The following is a 22,164-nucleotide window of genomic DNA, read 5'->3' as shown; positions in this document are numbered from 1 at the left end:
TAAATATATATATACATTTCTGATCTTGTATGATATCATGAACCATCCAGACCTCTCAGGTCATCTGAGAAAGGTCTGCTTTCTGTTCCTATAACCAAATAAACATGGGGAAGCATCATTTAGTTCTTATGCACCACATATCTGGAACAAACTCCCAGAAAACTGCAGGTCTGGCATTGGCTGAATGAACTTTCATCGTATTGCACACCAGAAAGGATACTGTATAGTAGTGTAAGGAGAAAACCTGCAATATACCAACAAATCTGGGGTAATTTATTTGATGTTCTTGATAGTTGATTTCTTTCTCCTCTGGGTTTTTTTTTTTGGTTTGTTTTATTATATTTGATGTTGTAGAGAAGGTGTTGTGGAAGAATAATAATTGAGGGTTGAGTAGTGTACCATTCTGGGAAAGGGGTGGGGGGAGGCTTTGGGAGGACTGTATTTTCTCTGTATTTTTTGTTCTCTTTTTTGTGGAGTTTTCTGTGTATCTTGTCTTTTCCTTTTTTTTCTTTGTCTTTTTCATTATGCTTTGTTTAAAACAAAAGAAAAAGAAAAAAAGAGAGGGATATGATAATGTACATTGTGCATTGTCAATAAATAAAAATCTTTATAAAAAAAGAAAACTGCAGGTCTGCTGCCTCTCTTATTTATTTTAAAACAAAATTAAAGACCTTTCTGTTTGCCGCTGCCTTTGATTGAGTTTTTATTTTTCTCTTTGCTTTTCTCTTCTGCACTGTAACTGTATCTATCTATACATTTTTACTTATTTTGTTTTATGCATCCTAATGTCATTTTATAATTGTGTTTCCTTGCTTGATGTGTATGTAAAGCACATTGAATTGCCTTGTTGTTGAAATGTGCTATACAAATAAAACTGCCTTGCCTTGCCTAGGGATGAAACATGTAAAGAACCATGAACACAGATTACAATTTAAAATAAGGATATATGAAAAGTAATTGCTGTTGGAATGTCCGTATTTGAGCTGCATGTACTTGATATCTCCAGCAGATGGCAGTGTTCTTCCTCCATCAGAGCAACTGGCTGCTGTGTGGGGATGTGATGTCCCAATGTTGGCACCCCACTTGTCTTCTGAAACTGAACAAAACTGCATTATCCGATTGAACTGTTAACAGTGGTGGAAAGTAACTAAGTACGTACTCAAGTACTGTACTGAAGTACACATTTGAGGATTTTTTACTTTACTGGATTATTTTAAGAGCTTGTAGATCTGCTATTTTGAAAAGATTTTTACACATTTTGAACACTTGTGAAATAGGACATTCTGCATAATGAGTACTTTTACTTTTGGTACTTTAAGTACATTTTGATGCCAATACTTTTGAATACCGGACTTTTACTTGTAACAGAGTATTTCTACATTGCATAATGCAGTATTGATACTTTTCCTTGAGTAAAACATTTGAGTACCTTTTCCACCACTGTCAATTGAAAAGGCATTGTTTAGATCAGTAACGTTCACCTTTACGTCACATGATCATGACGTCACCTGACGTTGTCACCCTTCCTTCCGGTACTTGTCTTGTGCTTGCAGGTCTTGTGACTACAGTCTGAGTTTCCGGACTACAAACGCTTGTACATCTCGCCATGGCTTTTGAATCAGAGACTGGTGAAACTTCTTTACCAGTAGTTGGAATAGTCATAGCGGTGATAGCAAGTTTGGTCAACGGGTCGACATGTGTGCTTCAGAGAAAAGGAATATTACGTGCCCGCGACAGAGGTGCAATGAATGTAAAAAACAAACAAACACACATCTCATGTCATTCTGGGTGTAAACTGAAGGCTCTTTCTATGTCTTTTCCCCAGGTGGGTCCTATCTGAAAGATGTCGTGTGGTGGAGCGGTACGCTTGCTAGTGAGTATTGATGAACCCTTGGGTTATACTTCGTCGTACAACTGTGTCGATAAGGCGTCGTGCGTGGCATAGATATAGTGCGTGGGCTTGTACAGCGGCTAGTTTTGCTACGCGACACCGTCGTACGATGAATCATAAATGATGCATGGCATGATGATGATGATGATGATGATGGATGGCTGCCACGCCACCTGTCTTTATACTGCATAGTATGATGGGGTCGCTTGCCAAAAAGAACAGATCTACAAGCACAGTCCACACTGCTCCAGCTGATTTCACCCTTTCTCTTCTGCCTCTTTCCTGTCATTATGTTGTTTTGTATTTATATACACAGAGAAACCAGTGTCTTTTGTTGAGATTCTGAATTCATAACTCACCCAGACTCCCCATCTTCAAACAAATCCAGTGACTCTGATTTGTCCAGAGATGAGCATGTATTAACTTTTGACTCAGGAGTTTATACAAACCCTTAACCCTTCAATTCAATTATTTCAGTGGCCAGGCATTTGGCCTTTTGTGCAGTCTAAAAACTGACAACACCAAGGGCCAAGTTAGCCTGGTAAACCCCCCTCCCTCCGGAAATCTCATTTGCATTTGATTTGGAAGTAGGCTGTGAAACAAAATGTGTGTCGCAAGCTTCTTCCATTTGACAGAGTCAGGTTAGGGCCAAGTGGCCTTGACCCTAAAATGATGAAATTCCACGCCAACATGTCAACAAAACCAGAATCTATCTTGACGTTTTGTATTGTACCTTAAATGCGTGTTATGAACTCTCTTTAAGTGATTCTGGGCCAGATTGGGAATTTCCTGGCATATAATGCAGCCCCTGCTGTCATAGTGACACCCTTGGGTTCCCTTGGATTGTTGTTTGGGTAAGTAAGTCAGAAGAAGTAAACTCATCCCTGCATTCATTTCAGTCTTTGCATTTGGATATGATCAGAGAGTCAGTCAAAATCACAGTCAGTTTTATTGTCACATCACAGGTTTACAGGTGTAAATCAGTGGGCGAAATTTGTTTTTGTGCAAGCTCTATCATTTTGTTTTCAGGAAAGAAAGAAAACGGGCGGTGAGATTACCACATAATTATGGTCTTTGGTGTTTGTGGCATGATGCTTCAAACAATACTAACTTGCAGTTACAGAATGCAGTCTGTAAACTCTATTCTTAAAAAATGATATGTTAGACTCGTGTGTTTTTGACTGGAGGCACATTTGCTATTTATTCCTCTGAGATGGTTTGAAATGACAATAACACTGACATTCTGCTTTATCCTCCTAGTTACTGCATCATTTGAAATCCAAAGATCACCAGAGGACAGAACCAAGACTCGAAAACTTGGCACTGTTACTTTCATTGTGTAGTACTGTACAGTATTGCATTGGGCTGGGCGAAATGACTTTAATATCACATATCAATATCACGATTATTACAAACTTTAGCCTCGATTACGATTAATGACCGATTCTTTTTTTTTATATAGTGAAAATAGCAGATCTAGAAACTGTGAGTTGTGAGCTTGTAGATCGGCTATTTTCACTATTTGTGTTTGCCGCCATTGTATCACAAAGTATAATACGGGTTATGTGGTTAATCAGACTAATCGATCATAAATCGTTTATAAAAAAAGATCTTTTTGAATTATTTTGTTCATTTTTTTATATAATATATCAACAAATATTTTTTTATAAATATATCAACAAATGTATTATATTATAGGGCAGGAAATACCTTCTCAATTATTTGATTAACCTAAATGAGCAAGATTAAGTGGGCTATTGGTTCTAAATATCGGTTTTGATATAATTTCGGTTAATTTCCCTGCCCTAGTACTGTATGTACTATCACTATGTATGTCATACTAACTGCATCCTTTGCTCTGCTGCCAAAATGTGAGACGCTTGTTGTGTGTGATGTGATGTAGGGATGTGCTGGGCTCCTGGGTGCTGAAGGAGCAGCTGAACATCCTGGGGAAGCTTGGCTGTGTGTTGTGTTGCTGTGGCTCTGTTATGCTCATCATTCACGCCCCAAAGACAGAGGCTGTTACCTCCAGAGTAGAGTTCCAAGAGAGGCTAGCTGACCCAGGTGTGACATTTGAAATACAAGCACACTCACTTAATATGTAGTTACATCTGGCAAAGGTCATGCAAAGTGCAGTCTTCGCCACAGAGAAATAAACTATGCAAAACAAGGGTATGTCATGCTTTGCTGGCACATTGGCAAACCAACATGCACAGAATATGATGTCATAATGACAGTGTATGTATGTGTGTGTGTGTATATATATATATATATATATATATGCATGCATACTATATATATATATATGCATGCATACTATATATTATATATGCTACATACATACACACACACAATTTCTGAGCTGAAATCATAGTATATGCTTTTATTTGTATAGTCTTATTAGGCTTATATATGCCAGAGGCGCAACATTTCAAATTGTAAGTTATACTATTGCTAAATGTGCTTGTTCTTTTTGCAGTGTTTCTATCTTATGCCTCATTGGTTGTCGTGCTGCTGGTGGTGCTAATTCTATGGATTGCTCCAACCCATGGTGCATCAAACATCATGGTATATGTGGCTATTTGTTCACTTCTTGGAAGCTTCACAGTGCCTAGCAGCAAAGGACTGGGCCTGGCTGCACAAGAGGCCTTCAGTGGAGGGGCATCAAGTAACGAAGCCCTGGCTCTCTTCCTGGGCTTGCTGGGAATGCTGGCTATTAGCATCGTTATACAATTTGTGTTTATCAACAAAGCCCTGGAGTGCTACAGCCCTAACAAGTTTGAAGCCATCTACTATGTGACATTCACATCCACAGTGATTTTGGCTTCTGCTATTCTCTTCAAGGAATGGACTGCGCTAACGTTCACTGACCGCCTTGCCATGCTGTGTGGTCTAACAACAGAGTGTGTTGGAGTTGGTTTGCTCCGCATATCCCATGAGGCCTCGCTTATATGGAACCAAAGAGAGGCACGAAAAAAGACAGACTGATTGAGATTAATGTTTGACTGCACAGTATTGCATTGCCACAATGGCTGTACTACTTTTGACTGTGTATAAGAAAATAATATTTGTAACTATGAATTTAATTTATACTGTCTCTCATTACAAGTAACAGGTAACAGTAAATAAAACAGAGTGCATTTTTATTAATACAGGGTTCTGTACCCTATTTTACTTAAGTGGCCATAGCTGAAAGGGTAGAGCCTGGGAAAAAGAAGGTCCTTCGTCGAGGCCTGGCATTGTGTTGAGGTGTCCCTGAGCAAGGCACTTAACCCCTAACTTCTTCCCACTGCGCAAGTCTCACCACTTGGTAAACAATCAGCTGGGTGAAGCTAAAAACTGAATATTCCCTTTGGGATCAAATGGGTCTAAATTAGTATTATATAGACTGTGTTTTAGCTGATTATTAAATCTACAATTTGTAATATCAAGAATGTATTGAGGTAGATTGACTTTAACATCACATACATTATTACATGTCCAAGTACATTGGACATGTGTATTATTGGCAGGATTGCTATTTTCACAAGTTATATCCAAAGTTGGTCTTTTATTTCAAACTATGTCATCATAGTGCATCATACACAAGTAGTTTATTCAGAGCTCTACTGTAGGAATGGCCAAAAATGGGAAATCTACAAACTCACAATGCATCGCAATGCGTTTTGAGTTAGTTGATATGCTATTTTTGGCAGAGATTTGCTATTTATTAGTTTACTATAGAGGGTAATGGGTATACTATAAGTGGTTAAATAAACACAATTTAAGGTAGAGAAGGGAAGACTCCAATGGTTGCTGGAAAAAAGCAGTCATGCTGTTACTGCTGTTCAACCACCGGTTCAACAGTATTGCCTTATGCTTTGCCAAAAATAGCCGATCTACAAGCAAGCTTGTACATTTTATATTTTCAGTGTGTGACAGTGTTCGTACAATGAAATATAAATCGGGCTAATAGCCAAGGAGCCGTGTGGCTCTGGTATATCCAACTCAGACACGCTTGCTGGGTTTAGTCCAGTCAGATCGCAGCTCATTTGTAAACTATGGAGAGAGACTTGAAAAATTAACAGCATCTCATAGCCAGTTGAGGACTGGTTAGTATTTGAGACCCTTTGAATGACCTTGAACATTCAGCTTTCTCACCCAACAAGTAGGGGATTGCCCTTGGTATCACTCTTTTTTTGTATCTTTATATTTACAGTACATGTGGTCAAGAGTGAAGCTCTGTCTCCAGCACTCCTTTACTGCAGTGAGAGCACAGCCTGTCAGGTTTGCCGGCCATTCTCCAGGCTGTGCTTATTGTGCCTGTACATTGTTAGGATTTTTCTCAGTTTATTGGTCCCTGTGGTCAAATATTCTGCCATGGTGACAGTGTGTACTATTAAGATTAATGTGTGAATGTGAAGCAGGGCATTCCTGAAAAAAAGAATGAATTTGTTCTCACGAACCTCCCCAGGGTAAATAAAGGTTTGTTTTTGTTTTTTTAAAGAGAAAAGAGCCAGAGATCATTGAAGTTCACAATGGGTTTTTGTTGAGTTCAAACTTGTGCAACAAAAAAACTGGTTCAAATGCCCAAACTAAAAAAGCCATCTAATCAAACTGAAAACAGGAGAAAAAAAGACCTTAACTCAATTAAAAGCTATATCAGGTGCCTCAATAAAATAAAAACTGTCAGATCAAACTAAAAATACAAAACTATGGGAGAAAAAAGTTAATAGGAAATCACAAAAGATAAAATACTTAAATAGTCACTTGGCTTAATATGTACATTTCTTAAGCTCCTCCTGTTGGTGGGCTGCCTCCATGCTTCTCACCGACCGAAAACAAAGATTTACCAGGACCAAGATTCAAAGCCCCTCCCTTCAGCTCATTTCCTCTTGCGCAACCAGGATTTTCACACTAATGACTAATGAGATGTTCAAGGTTATATTTGAGGGTGAAGGAGGAGGTGACAGGTCAAAAGATAACAATCCACAGCAAACACCTATTCTCCTGACAAAATGACTGAATCTACAGATACACCCTCAGGGTTCATTATGACACAACTGAGATTTAGGTTATTTCATATCACCTTGCCTCAACTAGTGAATGAAGCCTCGTGGACACCTCCTCATGCAAGATTGTTTACTTTTGTGATAATTACATTGCATAACGCATAAATAGTCAGACAAGCCTGATCTTTGATTATTTGTGATGCTATGTGTCAGTAATCGGGGGCCTATTTCACGAAAGCAGAATTAGGGGTTAAGCCTGGATTTAACACCTATCCTGGCTTAATTTAGCCAGGATTAGCAATGAATCGGTTTCATGAAAGCTGAATTATCTTACCAGATTAGTTTAGCCAGAGCACCCAGGATAAGTTTATCCATGACTCGATTTCACTAAAGAAAATGTACTTAGTTACCATGGAAATTTAGCTGTGAAGTTAGCCTGGTAGGGACCAGGCTAACAGCCAAGCTTACTTAATCCAGTGCCTTGTTCTTCAAGTCATTTTAATGACCCTGCATTCAAATAAAATGAAATAAATACAATAAGATATAATCAATTTAATTATATTACTGAAATAAGTGTGACCAATTTTTTAACAGAGTAGATGTAATTTCCAGTATTCTGGTGGATTTTGGGAGTTTGACACTTTTAACAGGCTTTACTTACATAGGATCCATTAAAAAGTTAAAAGTAGCAATAAAAGAGCCATATTTAATAACATTTTGCTGGGGACCCCCTGGAACCCCCCCAAGGACCCCTGGGGGTCCCCGGACCCCACTTTGAGAACCAATGCTTAACGCTTTTTGCGTTTGACTCGCGCAACAAAACTCTGTAAGACACACCATCTCCGGTTTACTTCCTGTATCTGCATAGTCTCGCGTAGCAATCTGCGTGAAGTGGGCGGACGCCTTTTTAGGAGACCGGAAGCAGGTTGGCGTCCGCCCACTTCACGCAGATAGCTACGCGAGACGTGAGACTATGCAGATACGGGAAGTAAATCGGAGATAGTGTGTCTTGCCAAATTATGTTGCGCGAGTCTTGTTTTTTTTGTCGATTTGCTGTTTTTGCTATTTTAGAATGTTTATGAAAGTAACAGTTTTGGCCATAATGAGGTTTCCGCCCGACAGACAATATATTAATATTTATATTGTACTTGCAAAATTGCTGCTATACGAAAACGTATTGTTACTGCACTGTTTCTTATTTTTATTTTCATTTGTAATAAAATGTCACTGACATCACAAGGTATTCTTCATTTTACGTATGGTCCAGTATATTATTAATTCATACCAGTCACTGTATTCCAGTGGGGCAAGGTTCGATCCCAGGCCTCAGTAATGTGTTAAAGTGTCCCTGAACAAGACACTTAAAAGAATAGTTCACCCAATCAATACTTATTTTCATCAATTACACACTCCATGAAGCCTTGAATTCATGGAGATTATTATTTTTTGACACATTCCTGGGTCTTGAGTCTTGGGACTCAAGACCCGGGAGCCTGGGTCTTGACTCAAGACCCAAAAGAGAAATTTGATGTCTCCCCGGGAGCCGGGACCCAAGCCTCAAGAAAGACTCTTGAGCTAAAAACGTTGTGAACCACTGCTATTTAAAACAGTGGTTTTCAACCTTTTTCATGCCAAGGACCCCTAAATTGATATACATTTGGCCGCTGACCCCCATCTGAAAATGTTTTGTGCCAGGGACCCCCAGAAGCAAAGATTTGAGTTAAAAATGTTTGCTTTAAAAATGTATATATATTTCAAAGATATGCACACATTTTCAAGATTTTTCAAAAATAGCAGATCTACAAGCTCATAGCGCAGTACCGAGTGCCGCGCTATGAGCTTGTAGATCTGCTATTTTTGAACAGCCAAAGCTAAGTGGTTAAAAATGATCACCGTAGAGGCAGGAACTAAAATCTCGCCTCCCCTAGAAAATGAAGTAAAAGACTGACTGAAAAACAGGCAGTGAAAAAATTCCAAACAAAATAGTGGCCGTCGGACCATTAGCCCGCCTCCTCGTCCATTCATGCGGGCAGGCAGCTAATCACCACCGTATCCATTCAGCAGAGCGACCCTCGCCTATATAGTGATGCAAATGTATGCCTTTGTCTTCATGGGGTACCAGTAGTGCCAGGGCTGGGGGTCTGGGCCATCACCTGTACTCACCTGGCATAAAAGGGGCTCTGAGAGCAGCTTGAGCCATTCATTACTAAACTACAACATGAAGAGACCACCGCTGAAGAATTGATTGATTGATTATACTTGCATATTGTTTTTATTAACGTTTTTCAGTTTTGTAGTCAGTGACGCCACTGTTCCATGAGCTGCTGCAGGGCTGCTGTTCAGCCCCAGAGAAGAACGCCGCTCTGGTTTTGGGTTCCATGATTGGTCAAGTTCAAGGATTCTGCTATCGACTTTCATGGTCTTTTATAGGAATACGTGAAGCCTGGCTTTACCATCCTGGCTCGACACAGCCTGGCTTGACAAGGCCTAGCTCGACAAAGTCGCTCCTTTTCAGCCTGGCTTGGCGTTCATGGAACGGAATAAACCAGGCTGTACGGACCAGACTTTGTCAAACCTGGATTTGACTTAAATCCAGGCTTATTTAATTCTCCTTTCGTGTAATAGGCCCCAGGTCAGTATCCCGGTGTCAGTATTCTGGCTCCAGTATCCTGGTGTCAGTATCCTGCCTGGGGTGCTCACAAAAGCCAGAGTAGACGTTAAAATGACCCCAAACATGTTTGTATCTTGGTGTCAGTATCCTGCCTGGGGTGCTCACAAAAGCCAGAGAAGACCCCAAACATGTTTGAAAGTGAAATATCCCTTTAAGCCTTTTTCGGCCTTCTTTCACATGCATGCACTGCATTGCTATTGAATTTACAGACCAATAAATTGTCTTTGTTCAAATGGCAGTGTAAAAAGGTGTGAAAAGGTTTCTAATTTTTTTTTTTTTAAATAGCCTTTCTTCTTTCACCTCTTCATAATGAAACACCACAAGGAACAAGCAATTAGGAATCCTTACAAATTCTACTGAGAAGTAGCCTATCTGCCCAGATTAATTTCAAAATACTGAGAAACTTCAATGTATGAATTTCACATGACTACATACTGACGGGCCATAAATAATACATTTTTAGGAAGGAAGCCGCTGGCCATATAAAATCTGCCCTCATGTCACGATTGGCCCCCAGGCCGGACTTTGGACATGTCTGACTTATCAGGTACCTGCAACACAAACCATAACAGAGGATGAGCACTGGCAGACAGCGAGGGGTGGGGTGGATACTGACACCAGGATACTGACCAGGTTACTGACACCAGGATACTGACCAGGTTACTGACACCAGGATACTGACACTAGGATACTGACACTAGGATACTGACCAGGATACTGACACTAGGATACTGACACTAGGATACTGACCAGGATACTGACACTAGGATACTGACCAGGATACTGACACTAGGATACTGACCAGGATACTGACACCAGGATACTGACACCAGGATACTGACACTAGGATAATGACACCAGGATACTGACACTAGGATAATGACCAAGATACTGACACCAGGTTACTGACCAGGATACTGATACTAGGATACTGACTGACACCAGGATACTGCATCCATAGTGCATAGCATCACAAATAATCAAATATTAAGCTTGTCTGACCATTTATGGGTTATGCAGTAATGTAGTTATCACAAAAGTAAACAATCTTTATTCTTTAATGCATAACAAGTTGAGGCAAGGAGATATGAAGTCTGACTCCAGACCTGCCCTTCTCTGCCTCTCATTAGTGGTTGAATTTGTTCTGAGGGTGCAACCACTTGTTACCTGTTGGTGAGTCACCTACGGTGAGTAAGACCATGAATTATTCACTGTAATTGTACTAGCAGAAACATAAGTCAAGGAGTTGTTGGAGGATTGAGTATCACCAATGAACAGACGGGTAGTCTCATAGTGGCGGACATTGAGTAGCTTTACTTTAAAGCAGAGGTGGACAAAGTAAATACTCAATTATCTTTTTGTTTTTAATATCAATGCATTGCTGTTTTGAAATGTAGAACATTTCCCCCTATAAATAAAAATCTAAAATGTAAAAAAGTGAAAAATAGCAGATTTACAAGCTCACAACGTATGCAATAAAAAATGTGAGTGAGGGTTAGTTATATTATAGCCCTAGAAATAGAATGTCTGTGATATAATACATTTCATGTTGTATTCCATATACACAGCCATAGAGGGAGAGATCTATGGAATACATGACATGTATGTAATATCACAGCCATTCCAGTGCTAGGTTACTTACAACAGGTGATTTGACTGTGTACATAAATGAGAGTAAAGTTGCTTGGACTTTGGCCCCATGCATGCAGCAGGCTTGTCTAGGGTTAACAGCATATACATAGGTCCAGTGGTGGTAGATGATAGATAAGCAGAGGGATCAGACCATAGCAAGCTGCCTTGTATTGCAGCCCTCTCTGCAGAGCAGCACAGCAGCAGGGTGGGAGGAACACTGTCTCTGTGTATGTGTGTGTGGTAGGACATGGAGCCCAGCAGCTAGCTGCTACTGTAGCTGTCAGCTCACCTCCACCAACCAACCACCACCATTTTGGTCTCTCTGGGCCAACACAAATACCATCGGACGGGTAATTATTATTATTTTATTTTAAATACTCCTCAAAACCAGCTATAGGCACATTCGCTGCTTTTAAATGAAGCTTTGTTTGTTTGTTTTTTATTTATTTATATCGGCTATATTGTTTTCTCCCCTGGTGGCTGGCTGGCTGGCTCTTCTGGTTCTCTTCAGCTAATGTCAGCTAGCCTCAGTTCAGCTAGCCTTCTTCCTACTGCTAATAGAAGCTAACGTGGATGTGATTTATAGCCCTTAATGTGTTTGTTTAAAAGCTGGTTGGGAGATAAAATGTAAAACCATTTGAGAAACACAAAACTAATGTGGAACTGCTGCCGTTTACACTGTAGCGTCGTCACTGTCTAGCCTATAACTGCCTGTCGTCAGCTGCTTCTTGTGTTAATTATAACCAGTGGTGGAAGAAGTGCTCACATTTTTTACTTGAGTAAAAGTATCAATACCACCATGTAGAAATACTCTCTTCCAAGTAAAAGTCCGGCATAAAAAATGTAGCCTACATGAGTAAAAGTACAAAATAATTGGCGTAAAAATATACTTAAGTACTAAAAGTAAAAGTACTCATTATGCACAATATCCCATTTGACATGTTTCCAAACCCAAACGTATACAAATCCTTTGAAAATAGCAGATCTACAAGCTCTTAACACGTTGCTTGTGAGCTTGTATATTGGCTATTTTCAAATAGCCATGGCTGAGTATGTTTTACAAAGTAACTAGTAACCAAAGCTTTCAAATAATTGTAGTGGAGTAAAAGTACAATATTTGCCTCTGAGATGTAGTGGAGGCAAGTAAAAGTATTGACAATTGGAAATACTCCAGTAAAGTAAGAAATACATCAAAATGGTACTTAAGTACAGTACTTGAGTACATGTACTTAGTTACTTTCGACCACTGATTGTAACCGTGTGTCTGTGACTTCCTCACATTGTTGAAATGTTTAAGTCAAGATAACATTCTGTCACTGCAAACCTCCGATCTGATCCCGTCCAAAGTCAAACATAAATATATAGCTACTCTGCAGCAGACACACTGGCACATACTGTCCTGTGTACTGCAGTAGTTTAGTGGCCAAGTCCTGGAACTAGCTGTGTGTGTATGTGTGTGTGTATGTGTGTGTGTGTGTGTGTGTGTGTGTGTGTGTGGTGGACTGAATTCACATCTTTGTGACATTTACCTTAAATGTATCGTTTGTGGTGATGGCGCATCATCCTCACACACTCAACCAGGGGCTGGCTGTTTGTAATCTAACATGTGGAGACAGTAGGTAGGTAGGTCGGTCGTCTGCTTGTGAGGGATTTTATTGTTGTAACTAACCCAGCCCTAGAAAGGCTGTGATATTCCATATACACAGCCATAGATCACTCCCACTATGGTGTAAATGGAATACATGAAATGTATGGAATATCACAGCCTAGGGCTATAACCAACCCTGACTCATTTTTTTTTTTCCTAAATCCATTCCCTCTTCCTTGTTGCTGTCAGGTATTTGGGCTGGTCAGACCTGTTCCCTCCTCCGTCAGCATCTTCAGTGTTTGGTCGTAAATGTGACAGACCACGCTGTCAGTACATCCAGCCTCACTATGGCTCAGGACCGGGGAAAGTATGATTTTTACATTGGCCTCGGACTGGCCGTCAGTTCCAGCATCTTCATCGGAGGCAGCTTCATCCTCAAGAAGAAAGGGCTTCTGCGCTTGGCCAGGAAGGGCTCAATGCGGGCAGGTAGGTACTGTACTGTTAAGGTGGAGCGGGGATGATGTACGCCAGTGGTCCTCATAGTGGGGTCCGGGGACCCCGAGGGGTCCTTGAAGTGGTTCCAAGGGGTCATCAGTGAAATGTGTTAATATAACATCAAAATCAGTTTAAGCACTTGAACTCTATATATCGGCTATTTTCAAAACATCTTGAAAACATCTTTATATTTTTGAAACACAAATCTTGTGTGGGGGTCCCTGGCCAAATGCATCAATTTGGGGGTCCTTGACATGAAAATGTTTGAAAACCACTGCTGTGTTGTATGTGGCACGGGATGATTTGCAACACTTCATTGCAACACTTGTTTTTTAGCTCAACATGTATGGGTTTGAACTTGTGCATTCATTGCAACACTGAAAATCAAGCAAATCAAGAAGTCAGACCGGTGTGGGCAGATATAAGCACCCTATTGTTTACACCACTACAGTACTTATACTCTAACACAGAGGTCTTCAACAGGGGGTCCGCGACCCCTAGGGGGTCCGAGAAATTGTTTGATTAAACAATATTTTTGTTTCCCTTTTTTTTTTCTTTTTTTTTTTTTTTCAAAATGTCTAATTGTCTTTAAACATAACATGAATCCATAGCAAACAGATAAATGGAGGCACAATGCACAATAACATGGTATATTTATACATATTTTGTAGAGAATTTTTATTTTGCACACCTACTGGGGCAGGTGCGTATAGGAGCAGTCAATATAAAAAACAATTGTATACATAAATATACAATATATGTGGTAGCCCCCCCCCCTACCCTACGAGGTAGGGGGTCCCTGCTCCATCTCCCCATCAGTTTGGGGGTCCCTGGCCTGAAAAGGTTGAAGACCCCTGCTCTAACATGACTGGCTTGGCCTGCATGTGACACACCTATGCAATCATTCACAAGGCCACAGACAATCACTGTTTCTCAAAGTGTGCGGTCCATTTGGACCCCTACGGGTTTGTAACTCTGAGAGTGTACAAATAGACTACACTGTAAATTTCTCTGTGTTAATTAATTTAACTCTGAGAGATGGAATCAAATGGACCCTTACAGGTCCATTTGCACACTCTCTGAGTTACAGACCCATAAGGGTCCATTTGGACACCCTGGTGGTCCCCTTGGACACCCTGGTGGTCCCCGGAACCAACGTTCTGAACCATTGGTCTAAATGCATCAACACATGACTGCAGCTCATAGGAATTCACTTTTATTGCACATGGTAATCATTAATTTTGCTACACAGTAAAACCCTAGGTGTTAGTTACTTTCACTCAAGAGAATGTCAATGAAAAACCGGTATAATCAAGTCTAGCCTGCATGTAAAATCTAGTAATTTAGCAGGGAGATTAAAGGTTCTTAATGTTTGCACCTGTTTTTTTTCAGGCCAGGGTGGTCATGCCTATCTGAAAGAGTGGCTGTGGTGGGCTGGCTTATTATCGAGTAAGTAGCACTACACTTTGTCATTGTGAAAAGAGATAACACTAAACAAAGCGCACGTGATATACCTCTCATACTTGTCTAACCATGAGGCTGACATTATTCTCTTCAATATTACAGTGGGTGCCGGGGAGGCAGCCAACTTTGCAGCGTATGCTTTCGCCCCGGCTACTCTCGTCACCCCTCTGGGGGCTCTCAGCGTGCTCGTCAGGTACAAACCTTACCTACCTACATGTATTCATTTGAGTGTAAACGAAAGAGGAAAGAATCCGCACAGTCTTAAAGGCTCCCTATACTGTATCTATAAGACTTAAGTCATATATAGGGAGCTTGTAATACTGTGTGCGGATTATTTCGTCTGTTAGTCTTTGTGATCCAGCACTAGTCTAAATAATCTTTGGATTTGTGTTCACTGAAGTGAACTGCATTTCATAATGCAAATTGTGGTTTCCTTTGCATTATGCTCCTTCGTCTAACCCCTTTAGAACACATATGTTTCAAGCCGGGCGGGAACACCTGTGTGTAGTTGTTGCTATAGCAACATTAATGTTTAGATTTTTTTTTAAATAAAAATGTGTTTTTCAGAAAACGTAGGTCTGGATTTATAAGGTGTTTTTAGAATCGGCCTCAGGTCTAAATGGGTTTATAGTTGATTCGCTATTTTCGAGTTATAACTAAAGTTTTTGAAGCCTGTCCCTTTTGTGCTATGGACTGTATCTGTGGACTTGAATCTGATAGACTGATGGTTCGTGTTGTTTGCAGCGCCGTCCTCTCCTCGTATTTCCTGACAGAGCGGTTAAACCTGCATGGGAAGCTTGGCTGCATGCTCAGCATCCTGGGTTCCACCACCATGGTGATCCATGCACCTAAAGAGGAAGAGATCAACAGCCTGGAACACATGGCCAGGAAGCTGGTTGACCCAGGTATAGTCTTACATTCATGTTGTTCATCACACTGGCTGACCGTTTAATTAGAGCAGAGGGGAAATTAATCTGACAGAGGGAACGTTAACCTTGATAATTGCTCTAATTTGGGGACGCATGACAATAAAGTATTTGGTTTGTCTTTAGAATTAGAACAGGAAGGTGTACTCAGTTTAGCACAGCTCCCTGTGCTAAACTGATTTAGAAAGGACTTATCAAAACGAAGTTACAAAGTGCTTTACATACGTAATACTGAAGGAAAAATCTGAATCCGCAACAGCATGCAAACACGACATGTAGAATTAGTTTTTTTTTTAAACCAGGGAAAAGCACATTGAGATTTCCATCTCTTTTTCAAGAGGGCCCTGCTTCACTCTCCCACAGATATTCACACCTGGGAGCTGTCTAGTATAACCAGTTTATTTATGCTGTTGTTCACTTACCAGCTCCACTGGAGCACATGGGTCGTTCAGTTGATTATTTTTTAACCCTTCTTAATTGTTAACTCTTACAGCCATTTTTTTTGTTTTTCTCTTTTTAATCCACACATTGTGTACTATTAAATTTCATTATATTGTATAACTCAATAAGGGGAGGCACATGGTAAGCCTTTTGGCTCTACCTGCATTGATAATTTATCATTGCATGTTTTTGTCTATTTACTAATTTTGTATTTTAAATTTTGTTGGAAGAGAAAAGTTATTGACCAAAGCTTCAACCCCGTCTTCCCGCAGGTTTTGTGATCTTTGCTACATTAGTCATCATCGTGGCTATGATCTTCATATTCGTGGTGGGCCCCCGTCACGGTCAGACCAACATCCTAGTGTACATCACCATCTGCTCTGTGATCGGGGCGCTGTCGGTGTCCTGCGTAAAGGGACTGGGCATCGCCATCAAGGAAGCCATCGCCGGGAAGTCCGTGTCGGGCAACCCGCTGGCGTGGGTCCTGCTCCTGGGCCTGGTGGCCTGCGTGAGCACGCAAATTAACTACTTGAACAAGGCCCTGGACATATTCAACACCTCCCTGGTGACGCCCATCTACTATGTGTTTTTCACCACGTCCGTCCTCAGCTGCTCGGCCATCCTGTTCAAGGAGTGGGAGCACATGGGCACCGCCGACGTGATCGGCACCCTCAGTGGCTTCCTCACCATCATCGTGGGCATTTTCCTGCTCCACGCGTTCAAAGACGTTAGCGTTAGCCTGGCCGCCCTCGCCGTCTCCATGAGGAAGGACGAAAAGGCCTTTCCGACGGCGAACGGCGTGGCTTCCCACAGCACCTACGAGCTGCTACACAATGACTCTGCGGACACGGAGGACAGAGAAATGGGCTCGAATTTTGACAGCATTTCTAGAAGGAATGGTGCAATGACGGCCCCATAGGATCATAAAGGAACTTGTCGTAATCCCCCCCGGACTAAAACAGCCATGGCATTGCTATGCACATGGTATTGACAACCTTAAGACAATCAGTTTTAGGGAAAAGTGACTTGGTTGGACCAATCGATTGTACTTAACAATTTAATTTGCCTTATTTTTCTCAGAATTATGACTTGATTAGTATTTGGTTAGAACTTTATTTCATTCCTGTGTAGCCCTGTAAATAGTCAGATTTTTTAAAATAACGAACTTTGTTATATTACGTACAAAGATCTGCATATACATGCACTGACTTGCTTTCTATAAAATCCATAGATGTGTTTTAAGATATAATTCTACAAATGATGGGGTCCTGCTGAATATGGCTATAATTATGAGACATTCACTAAGATTTGTGTTCTCGTGATACTTGAAAGTAACATTATGTTGAAGTCACCATAAACTTTTTTGTATTGTTTACATAAAAAGCACTCAAGATCAACCAACAGATTTGTTACATATTTATTGAATTAAAATGATTAAAACATTTGAAAGGCACAGTGAATAAATGCTTAACAAGTATGAACTTTGTTACTTCTCAGATTTCCTCTTAAAAAGGATGAGTTTAGCATGCATATGTTTAACAATATAGAAAATACAATTTACTTTGACCCCAACTTAAAATAGGTTACCATTTTCCCATTAATATTCCACCACTGCAAACCCTTAAATATTTATTTGATAAAAGTAGTCTTCCCCTCCCTGATCTAGAGTTCCATAAGTATAAAACAAAGTAAAGTCCATTCAAAACAAAGGGAAAATAGCTATTCATTTTTTTGATAAGGCACAAGTGAGTACAAAAAAAAAGAATTCAACATAAAATTGTGGCCCAACTTCCTTAGTTTTTTTTTATCATGGTCCATTGTGGCACAAGACCTAGATATTTCTGGCTGGTGCAAGAAAAAGTAATGACTATTTGGAACCGTTGTGACTGCTGGCTGGCAACAGTAACTAAAACTCAGTTGCTGGCGAGGGATTGGTGTATAGGTGGTTGGAAACACCGGACGTGTTCCACCGGCATGTTCTCCCCGTCTCCTGACTTCAGGTACTTGTTCAGAATGGCAAAAATCTCATCGTTGATGACTTGGAACTTACGGATCCTATCCACCATCTTCTTCAATGGCTGAAGGGAAAGCAAAATACATTGTGTTCAGGCATTTAAACGAGCGAAAGCCTGGGATTGATGTCAGACATAAATAATTGCTTTGCCTCGAGGGGGACAATAGAACCACCACTGCAGGAACATGGAAAGATCCATAATGGGTGCTCTCGAATTATCAAGTGAACATTTTTTTAATCAAATTAGTTTCCTCTTTTAACCAAGATTCTCATATGATTTAAGTTGTTTGAGTGCTTTGTGATGACAAAAGACTACATCATTAAGTCTACGTCTATAAGAGACATTTTTCATGAAATACACAAATCATTTCAGTGTGCTTCAGCCAGGTGAGGGTAGAAGGGCTCGTCGGTGCTCAACAGGGACAACTTGAATCAGAGAGAATAATACCTGGACACTTCAGGAGAGACTACCCAAATAAAATACTGGAGCACTTGACTGGTCTGCACGTATGTGTTATTTTGCAGGGGTGACTCACATTTCAACCTGTGTCTTCCTCAGAGTCAAACAGGTTTGTTTGACTCAGAGGAAGACGCACGCAAGTCATTGCGCTTGGAATGCATTGTGAGCTTGTAGATCGGCTATTGTCAGGGTGCGGCACCCATGTGCAACCAAGTATAAATCATGCCTTAGTATTACTACTCCCTCTCTCCTCCCTAAACTCACCACACTCTTGATGATCTCATCCTTGCCGTCGTGCTTCTGCACCTTGAGGAGATGGTAGCTGAAGTCCAGAATGTCAAATCGTCTCTGCTGTCCCAGCAGGGCGATTATCATGCAGCCTGCCCAGTGAAGGCCGTCCCCAAAACACTGCCTGAAAAGGAGACGGTAAACTATAACGTTTACTGTATGCACACGTAATTTCAGACGCGTCAGTACAGATAAGAACAGCTCTTGTTGAGAATTCAAACCAAAACATCGGGACTCACTCCACGGTAAATTCGTGGGCTCCCACGGGGATGCAGTAGACGAACTGCATGGCGCTCCAGAGACGGTGGAACTCGACGCACTCGTCCACGTGCATCACACCGTTGCTGGGCAGCGGGCCACGCCAGATGGGGTCCTCCAGGAAGCCTCGTACCCGAGTGAGAATGACCTCAAACATGGACAGGCCACAGCACAGACGCTCTTTGGTAAGCAGGTCACCCTCACGAGCAATGGCGATTTGCTAAAAGAACGAGAAAGGGTTGCCATGGTTGGGAGATGCTGAATTCCAAGTCACGACAAAATCGATGATTGTGATCTGACATCACCTCACTTGGTGATCATCTTTCATTTATCACTGCATACAAGGACAGATAGTTATACTGTTAACAGAATTACAATAATGGCATTTCTGAAAAGGCCTACTGTACCTGTGGGGTGCCGAGGCGTTCTATCAGTGGAACCAAGTGCAGGGCTGTGTATTTGGCCTCCAAACGTTTCATCTTGGCATCGAGACGCTCCCCCTCTGCAGAGAGTCAAAACCACAACACATTTCAGAGTACTGGAAATAATAATAATAATTATGATAATAACTTTATTTGTATGGCACCTTTCAAAACATGAGTCACAAGGTGCTGAACAGCAGTTGGAGCATAAAATATATAAACAAGGTCAATTAAAAGATACAAGTTTAAAAGTCTATGGGAATAACATTGTTAACAAGTTAGTTCTAACAAGTAATAAAACACATTTGAGCAAACTAAAAGGAGACCAAAAGAACTTGAGACACAGTTTAAGCGCAGACATCAACAAACAAACAAACATACACGAAGATACTGTGAGAAGTCACCAAGAAGCCCAGGGTAATATCAAAGGAACTACAGGCAAATCTCACTCCAGCAAGTGCATGTGGGTTAACCGTTTGACAGACAACACTTGTTTGAAGAACAGAAGCACTGGGACAGTGTGTCTGGACAGATAAATCCAAGGTTGAATTATTTAACCAGCCTCGTGTTAGGTGAAAACCTAAACCTTCCTTAGAACAAAACAACCTTATTCGGTGGTTTTACATTACACTTGCTTGTGCTTGTGTTGGCCAGTGAACAACTTTATGTGGTTGTGTGGCTGTTAAACGTTTTCTGATCATCAACATGCGTTTAATATGTAGCGTGTTTGTTAAGTACGATTCCATAAGTACCTTTTTAAACTTTTATTAGATGCTTATCAATGGTAGCTCAGCAGTATAAGGCAAATTACTACTAGGTATACTGTTTCATGCTCTGTTTATGCAATTGCACTTCCATTTACTTTCAATTCAATATTTCAATAATTAAGAAAAATTTAACAAAAGTAAGCTCACATTGTTTGACGTTTAATTTGTACATGACTAAAAAGGACCAGGGAATATTTTTTTGTATTTATATAAAATGTGATATCTACCTTTCACATGGACTCTGGGAAGAATGTTCTGGAAGGGTGCGGCATGTAACAAATCACAAACCTCCTCCTGGGACTAAAGAAAGATGAGAAAATACAAAACCATTGGCATGTAGGTATGCATAATATCTTCATTTGAGAGCATATTTCACTTCTATCCTTGATAAACATGAATACACATCAATGCTAGTGGCCTGGGTACCCATCTGGTCCAGATTTCAAGGCCGATGTAGAAAGCATGAACATGTAGGTCTAAATTTGTGATATCAATTGCTGCCACAAGATGGCACTGATAAGCCATACCCTAAAACCCTTTGCCCAGAAACCATGAATCACCTGTTGTTGCATCCTGCTCTCTGCCAACTAAGAAACATTTCTGTCCATAAACACTGTTAAAATGAGAAATGAAACAGGATTCCACAGCAATGCATACATTATGAGTAGGGCTGGGTGATATATATCACAATTATTTCAAACTTTTGCCTTGATTATGATTACTGAATGATTATTTAAAAAAGTTAAAATAGCCTATCTAAAACATCTGATCGGCTATCTTCACCATCTTTGTACGCCACCATTGTACAACAAAGTATAATACCGGGGTAAGTGGTTAATCAGACAAATCGATTTAGTGAATGTTTTCGTGTCGATTTGTTGAAAAAATAAATAAAAATCCCCCCAAAACCTTGCTTCTCCATTATTCGGTTCGAATTGGGTTATTGGTTCTAAATATCGGTATGTTTTCGGTTAATTTCCCAGCCCTGAATATGAGTCAATCACACTGGGGATTTAGCGATTCTCTTATCTCAGCGAGGCTAGGCTGGGTTTGAGTAAGTTCATACCAGACTCTGCTCGCTGAGCAGACAGAACAGGAGGGCGTTGCCAACTTCTCTCAGATTCTGGAAGCACACCGTCTTCAGTTCAGCGTATTCCACAATGTCCTTTAACTGGTGGTGAAAGAACTCCAAGATACCTGAATATGAAAGAGAGGGTGGTACAGCTGAATTAACCCACTTTCAACCTGGCATCCTTATTCTGGGCATGAGTCATGACCAATTGTTTTCAAATCTGTGACGCGTTGTAAGCTTGCACATCCGATATTTTCACTATATTTGGAAATTGGGTTATGTGGTTAACATCTCTTGTTGTGACTCATTCAGTTAAAATACTATAGGACCAAAATCTCGAGCCAAGCGTGCTTATACTGACAGTAGTTTAAGGAATCAAGGACAGGTGCAGACTCACAGCAAACATACTACCTCCTGAGCAGGTTCTGAGAACACTATTTGAAACCAAGCCAAAGTGTACAGAAACAAAACCAGAACCTGTCAAATACACAGCATGGCTCACTTAATTCTTGTAATCGAAAAGAGCCACAAGTATAAGCATTCCTGTGCAAGAACATTTAACTACTAACTGGGACCCAGGAGCTATATTAATAGCGCTCACTGCTCCTAGTTGGTATGGGTAAATACAAACGGCAAATTTCATATTATGTGCAAATGTACAGTGAGAAAAAGAAAGAGAAAAAGAACCCAAAGGAATGGGGAGTAATCATTATTATTCTTCTGCTCAGGTTGAATTGATTCCAAGAGTTATAAGCTGAAACAGGCACTCACAAAACATCTCTTA

At 40.6% G+C, this 22,164-nt stretch overlaps 2 protein-coding genes across 4 annotated transcripts in view; one reads left to right on the top strand and one right to left on the bottom strand.

Moving 5' to 3' along the window:
- Positions 1-1,585: 1,585 nt before the first annotated feature.
- On the top strand, positions 1,586-17,357 carry nipa2 (NIPA magnesium transporter 2). Of its 2 annotated transcripts, XM_080431358.1 has the most exons (9): positions 1,586-1,739; positions 1,826-1,873; positions 2,655-2,745; positions 3,795-3,955; positions 13,023-13,259; positions 14,661-14,717; positions 14,835-14,925; positions 15,477-15,637; positions 16,372-17,357. In XM_080431358.1, the coding sequence occupies exons 1-9, from the start codon at positions 1,607-1,609 to the stop codon at positions 17,016-17,018; spliced, it is 1,626 nt and encodes a 541-aa protein (XP_080287484.1). In that variant the 5' UTR covers positions 1,586-1,606; the 3' UTR covers positions 17,019-17,357. The 2 variants fall into 2 exon arrangements, with proteins under 2 accessions (XP_080287484.1, XP_080287483.1); XM_080431357.1 differs by lacking the exons at positions 1,586-1,739; positions 1,826-1,873; positions 2,655-2,745; positions 3,795-3,955 and adding an exon at positions 10,791-11,535.
- Positions 17,358-17,501: 144 nt separating this feature from the next.
- The window catches only part of cyfip1 (cytoplasmic FMR1 interacting protein 1), a 43,838-nt gene continuing 39,175 nt past the window's right edge, over positions 17,502-22,164 (bottom strand). For both annotated transcript variants that reach the window (XM_080431355.1, XM_080431356.1), the window contains exons 26-31: positions 21,375-21,505; positions 20,536-20,608; positions 19,527-19,621; positions 19,101-19,339; positions 18,838-18,985; positions 17,502-18,177 (exon numbers count right to left, since the gene is read on the bottom strand). In XM_080431355.1, the coding sequence (XP_080287481.1) occupies positions 18,013-18,177; positions 18,838-18,985; positions 19,101-19,339; positions 19,527-19,621; positions 20,536-20,608; positions 21,375-21,505 (851 nt within the window). In that variant the 3' untranslated portion in view covers positions 17,502-18,012. The remainder of the gene's footprint in view (positions 18,178-18,837; positions 18,986-19,100; positions 19,340-19,526; positions 19,622-20,535; positions 20,609-21,374; positions 21,506-22,164) is intronic.

Source organism: Gymnoscopelus braueri, assembly GCF_963280865.1.
Source record: "Gymnoscopelus braueri genome assembly, chromosome: 6".
Taxonomy (NCBI): Eukaryota; Metazoa; Chordata; class Actinopteri; order Myctophiformes; family Myctophidae; genus Gymnoscopelus; species Gymnoscopelus braueri.
The sequence above is the reverse complement of the archived record's forward strand: the minus strand, read 5'-3'. Positions and strand labels throughout refer to the sequence as shown.